The sequence below is a fragment of the Hevea brasiliensis genome, chromosome 12 (assembly GCF_030052815.1).
Source record: "Hevea brasiliensis isolate MT/VB/25A 57/8 chromosome 12, ASM3005281v1, whole genome shotgun sequence".
In the NCBI taxonomy this organism is placed as follows: Eukaryota; Viridiplantae; Streptophyta; class Magnoliopsida; order Malpighiales; family Euphorbiaceae; genus Hevea; species Hevea brasiliensis.
In genome coordinates, this window is record NC_079504.1 from 23,463,876 (window position 1) to 23,470,508 (window position 6,633).

At 33.4% G+C, this 6,633-nt stretch overlaps 1 protein-coding gene across 1 annotated transcript; it reads left to right on the forward strand.

The window, feature by feature from the left end:
- The first annotated feature begins 1,610 nt into the window (after window positions 1-1,610).
- Window positions 1,611-2,681, forward strand: LOC110651911 (MDIS1-interacting receptor like kinase 2-like). Its single transcript, XM_058131292.1, has 2 exons — window positions 1,611-2,134; window positions 2,224-2,681. Exons 1-2 carry the CDS (start codon window positions 1,624-1,626, stop codon window positions 2,520-2,522), a joined length of 810 nt encoding a protein of 269 aa, XP_057987275.1. The 5' UTR covers window positions 1,611-1,623; the 3' UTR covers window positions 2,523-2,681.
- Window positions 2,682-6,633: the final 3,952 nt, after the last annotated feature.

The following is a 6,633-nucleotide window of genomic DNA, read 5'->3' on the forward strand; positions in this document are numbered from 1 at the left end:
AAAATTAAATATAATTCTGATGGAACTATTGAACGCTATAAAGCTCGATTAGTCGCTAAGGGCTATACACAGGTTGAAGGGATCGATTACAAGGAAACCTTTTCCCCAACTGCTAAGCTCACCACTTTGAGATGTCTTTTGACTGTTGCTGCTGCCAGAAACTGGTTTACCTATCAATTAGATGTGCAGAATGCATTTTTACATGGTAAATTAAATGAAGTGGTATATATGCAACCGCCACCTGGATTGCGCCGACAGGGGGAGAACACAGTGTGTCGGCTTCATAAGTCCCTCTACGGTTTAAAACAGGCCTCCAGAAATTGGTTCTCTACATTATCCAATGTTCTACAAGAAGCGGCTATACAGTCTAAAGCTGACTATTCATTATTCACCAAAGTTAATGCATCATATATTACTGTTATTTTTTTATATGTTGATGAAATATTATTTACAGGGAATGATGAACTGGAAATTAATAGACTCTAATCTTATTTACTTCAGCACTTTCATTTGAAGGATTTTGGCGACCTCAAATATTTTTTGGGGATTGAGTTTTACCGTTCCAATCAAGGCATTTTTATGTCAGAGAAAATATGCCTTGGATGTGCTACACGACGCAGGACTCACAGGTGCTAAACCGGAGAAGTTTCCGATGGAACAAAATTGCAAATTGGATCTTGATGACAATGAAAAATTACACGATGCTACCAAATATAGAAGGTTAGTTGGCGATTAATTTATCTAAGCGTGACTAGACCAGGACATTGTTTATTCGATTCGTGTGTTGGGCCAATTTATGCATGAGCCATGTAAATCTCATTGGAATGCGGCAATTCGTGTCCTCAAATATGTGAAAGGAAATCACAGTCGATTATTTTTGCCATCTAATAATAATTTGCAATTAAAAGCATTTTGTGACTCTGATTGGGGAGGTTGCCGAACAACTCGAAGATCGGTATCAGGATATTGTATTTTCCTTGGTCCTTCTCTCATATCTTGGAAATCAAAAAAACAGACAAATGTTTCTAGATCATCTGCTGAGGCAGAATCACGAAGCAATGGCGAATACTTGTTTGGAGCTAACTTGGTTAAGGTATATCCTTCATGATTTAAGAGTATCACAAGTAGGTCCTTCGCCACTTTACTGTGATAATCAAGCAGCACTTCACATTGCTGCAAATCCAGTGTTTCATGAGAGGACAAAGCATATTGAGATAGACTGCCACATTGTTCGAGAAAAAATGATGTCAGGAATTGTTCGTCCGGCGTATGTTTCAACTAAGATGCAATTGGCAGATATTTTTACTAAGCCCTTAGGCAAAGAAACCTTTGAATTTTTACGCAGCAAGTTGGGAGTGTTAGATCTCCACTTACCAACTTGAGGGGGAGTATTGGAAAAGATATTTGTTACCCTTTATGTAATTATCTTTACCTAAATTAGCTGCTGTATAAATATAGTAATAAGCTTTATATTAGCCTATAATAAGGGAGTAGTTAGTGCTGTAAATGTATTGATTAGTGCAGTCTCTGTGTATAAATTATGTACATCACGTTTGAAGAATACATACAATTTTCTTTCCTATCATTTTCTATCTTATTTGACAAACCAATAATTTTAATGATATGCACTGCGTCGGAGAGGGTGGATTTGGAAGGATCTATAAAGCAGAGTTGCCAGAAGGAAATACTTTGGCTGTGAAGAAACTCCATTCGCTAAATCATGGTGAGATGGCAAAACAGAAGGAGTTTCTGGATGAGATAAGGGCATTAACAGAGATAAGACATCGAAATATCGTGAAGTTCTACGGCTTTTGCTCACACCCAAGGCACTCGTTTTTGGTGTACGAGTACCTGCAAAGGGGCAGCCTGGCCACAATCTTGAGCAATGATGAAGCTGCAAAAGAATTGAATTGGGAAAGAAGGTTGAATGTCCTAAAGGGTGTGGCACATGCCTTGTCCTACATGCACCATGAGTGCTCACCATCAATTATTCACAGAGACATATCAAGCAAGAATATTCTGCTGGATTCAGAATTTGAAGCTCATGTTTCAGATTTCGGCACAGCGAAGCTTCTCAACCCAGACTCTTCCAATCAGTCTACGCTAGCAGGCACATGTGGATACATAGCACCAGGTGATGTACTGTGTAGTTACTCCACTAAACATTGAGATGGCATTAAAAATTCTCTTTTATATAAATTACATGGATCTTTGGCATTGCAGAGCTTGTCTACACAATGAAGGTAACTGAAAAATGCGATGTTTATAGCTTTGGAGTGTTGGCATTGGAAATCATTAACGGAAAGCATCCAGGGGATTTGATATTTAGATTTTTATCTCATTCTGCAGAAATTGAGGTAGTGATGAGCAATATGTTGGACCAAAGGCTATCTCCTCCAACACATGAAGTTGAAGACAAATTGTCGTTCACTATGACTCTGGCATTTTTATGCTTACATATGAACCCACAAGCCAGGCCGGCTATGCAGTTTGTATCCCAAGTCTTTTCAAACTACGCATGAAATATGCCAACTGAAGAGCTAGTGCTACTCAACTTTTATCTCATTCCCGCCCTTCATAGCAAAGTAATTATTTTCCTACACTGGAGAATAATTATTGCCTGATAATAATTAAATAAATAAGCCAAATGATTAAAATTAATAATAATGACATTACTCCTATTCTATTTTTTTTTCTAATTATTCTTATTTTATTAATTTTAGCTGTGTACTATATATTGAAGAATTCATAACCTCCTCTTTCCTTCTAAAATATTTTTAAAGCTGCAGAAAATTCAAAAAATGACGATCATTGTCGAAGACTCTAGACCCACCGCCATTGAAGAAGCTTGTTGAAATTTCATTACGGACTTGGAGAGCCTCTATACCCACATTTGAGAAGTAGCTAGATGGTGCCACATATTTAGGCTAGAAATAGAAGTGGGTGTCACAAGTGTCCCGAGAGTTGGTGAGCACAAGCGGAGAAGATGAGGAACACTTCGGTGTGACTGTGAGAGTGTCCTGATATCTAAGTGATAATAGAATCCAATCATGATTTTATTTAGAATGATAAATTAATAATAAATAAATATATGAAAATAAATTTTAAAACCTATAACTATCAATTTCTTTTTAAATATTAATAATTACACTTATATATTATTAATCTATTATCATTAGTTTATCAGGTTCACTCTAAAATATCTCGTGACTGCAAGCGAAGAAAAAGGAAGTGAGTGCGTGCAATCGTGCGAGTGCAAGGAGAGGAAGTCTTGCGCGTGTTCAATGTGTAAACGTGAGTGGGAAAAAGTAAGTGTGTGACGTGTCTGTCTCATGCGCTGAAAAATTACTGTTTAGTCCCTTCCAGTAAAAGGTTTATTCATATAAGTGAATTCTTCTCATCGTCCCATTTTCAACACTATAATTAATTATTAGACCTAGAAAATTAGATCACTGTGTCAGAAAAATTCTTAATGAATTTCCGAGCATTCACATGGCACGCGGACTTCACCTATACTGGCTAGAATTTGTACTATACATTGTGGCTTAGAGTGAAAACTTGATCCCTTTCTCTCGCTTAACTTTCGTTTTATAGAAGAGAAAACTAAAAATAAATATTATATTATTTTCACGACACAACAATCTTGCAGCATAAATTAGGACTTCATGCAAATTTGCCAAACTTAACTTGCATATTAATCTATTGTCTGGAGAGGTCTCACCAGATATTGTCCTTTTATTAAATAGTAGAACATTATACCACAATGAATTTCTCAAGAAATTGAAAAGCTCTCCAATTTAATTGAACTTTACATGGACAACAACTGCCTAACAGGTTCCATCTCTTCAACTTTAGACTACTTTGAGAACCTCACCGTGTTAAACATTTTCAACAGTCAACTTTTCGGTCACATCCCTGAAGAAATTGGAGATTCAAAGTTTATTGGGAATTTGAGCTAAAAAAAAAAATCTTTCTGGTCCTGTCCAATTCTTACATCATTGAGTAATTTATGGAGTATTGACTTAACTCATAAGTAGATCAACTGTGAGCTATAATTTTAAGTTGACTTTTTTGTTTAAGACATTTTTACAATTTATAGCTAAAGAAAAATAATACAAGGGAGATGAATTTTTTAGTTTGATGTTTACAAATTAGTTTGATTAAATATTTTATTATATTACTCTCATTTAAGTTTATAATTTCACTATATGTTCTTATAAAGAATTGAAACTAGTAGAATAATTGATATGCAAAAATGGCTTGATTTTTCATTAATTATTATGAGTTATATATAGTGTTACAGGTTACAGATATAAAGTAAAAATAAGAATGGCTTGTTATAATAACAGAATTATTCTGGGATTAACAATGAAAAATAGAATTTGAACACAAAAATAGTGCAGATAATTTTTTTTTTTTTTAGAATTTGAACACAAAAATAGTACAGATATATATATATATATATATATATATATATATATATATATATATTTTTTTTTTTTTTTATTTGTCTGAAGATTCAAATTGTATTAAGAAATCAACGGGGCAATCTGCCCATTACAACTTGCTGTTGGTACATAGGGTTAATTGAAAATGACACATCATGTAGTTTTAATTGTGCTAATGTATAAGAAGCTCTATTAGCAGTTCTGACAACAAAACGAAAATTAACGAAGTCTAAAAGAAGGCTTAACTCATGAATGTCATGCACAATGCTACTGATCTCCACTGGAATTTGATCGTCTTGAAGAGCATTAGTAAGAACCTGACAATCGCCTTCGAAAATAACTCTACTGAACCCTTTTGAAGTGGCGAGCTGGAGAGCTTCCCTGCAGGCCAAACTCTCAATAAGAAGAAGATCATCCATTATATGGATGTGATCTGCAGCTCCACTAAGTGGCCACACCTGAGCAATTATTATATTTATTTTCATATTCATTTTAAAAAAATTATTTTCCTGCAATAATTTAAATAAATTATTTACATGAATTTTAATAAATTTAGAGATTATTTTTTATTAATTTTAATAAAATAATTGCCTATAAAATATTTATTTATTTTAAAATTAAATTATATTGTAATATGATTGACATATATTTTGATAATATTATAATAAAATATTTAGTTAATATAATTTATTAATAAATAAGGATTCAGGTAGTGTCAAGGATGAGGATACATAGCTGAGATGAATTTGAGTAATTCGAGTGGTATGATACTTTCAAGGGTCATGCGACTATTTTTTCAACTACTAAAACTAATCTTAAGAGATTAAAGGGGGTTGATTCTGACCGGCTGATACCATATGCTCATCGAAAAAATTATGTTTTTCCTGCATGGGAGATCCTTATTTATAGAACTAATGCACTCATATTTATTTGACACATGTAAAGTCATTACAAATAGGCTGTCTTAATCACTGAAATCTGGTTGAGAGCTCACTTGGACTGTCTTTTGTAATAATGGTTTTGGTACACAGGGTCCAATAAAGAAATACATTAACCAGTCGAGTGAGCATATTAGACTTCACTTCCGATTGGTTTGCCTTGGACAAGTGCACGTGCCAGCCTTTTAACGAAATGTTGTAGGACTCAAACAAGTCAGAGATTAACATGAACTAGGCATATGTAGCTCTGAATCTCTAATCCTTGCCTCTATGGGCGGACCGCAATGAAATCGGGGCAATGATTGATGTTAATTCCGATGTCTACATATCTTCCTGATTACGTTAATTTTGTGACATCAACTCACAATGTGGGTTGACATTGTCATGGTGAGTCCATCTAGAGAGGTCGTCAACGGTCCGTGATTTCTATTATAGAACTATACGATTGCTTTGATGTGAGGGTTGGTTAGCGCCCATCTTTGGTTTAGGATTATGGGTGACATAGAAATAAGGATAGTGGTACTGCTAAGCAGGTTTTTGTTTCTTTGGCGTAAGAAGAGTCCAAATTCTTCTGGGATGGGTCCTTGTTATTTTGAGAGTTCATATGTTTTTGACCTAAAGATATCCAATTCTTTTCTCAGTCATACGCTTCTCCATATCACATTCACTAATTTCCCTCATAACATACGTATAAATACTTTATGAGCTTACATGTGTCATTTATCTAAGGGTTTATTTATTTATCTATTATCATTTATTATTTGAGAAAATAATTTAATATCATTTTTAGTCATTTTAATAATAAATATACTTATAAGCTATTTTTTTATTAAATGTATATTAATTATTTGTAAACACTTTAATCAATCACTTAGCTACTTAAAATTTTAAATGCTTATAAATTTAAATTACCTTATAAACATATACTTATAAGTTAGTTTTTCTAAGTTAAGCTTCATCGTCCTAGAGTAAAGAGGTAAATATTGTTAAAGTTGTTGGCATTGCCCTGTCTTACACGCACAACAAATGCTCACTGCAAATTACGTAATCCATTTGAAGTTGGCTTGATAATTTATTCTTATTAATTCTATTTTTAAAATGCCTAAGTACAGAAAAAGGTAAAATGAGATTACAATTGAATCCAACAGTTTCAATTTGATCAATTTTAGTATGTTTATTGTAATTTTATTTAATAGATTAAAATTTAAATTCTAATTTAATTCTTGTTGATTTGCATCAACAAAATT

Coding starts and splice junctions, on each gene's coding strand:
- LOC110651911 (XM_058131292.1), top strand. CDS start 1,624: ATGCACTGCGTCGGAGAGGGTGGATTTGGAAGGATCTATAAAGCAGAG. Junction 2,135..2,223: donor ATGTGGATACATAGCACCAG/GTGATGTACTGT, acceptor TTGGCATTGCAG/AGCTTGTCTACACAATGAAG.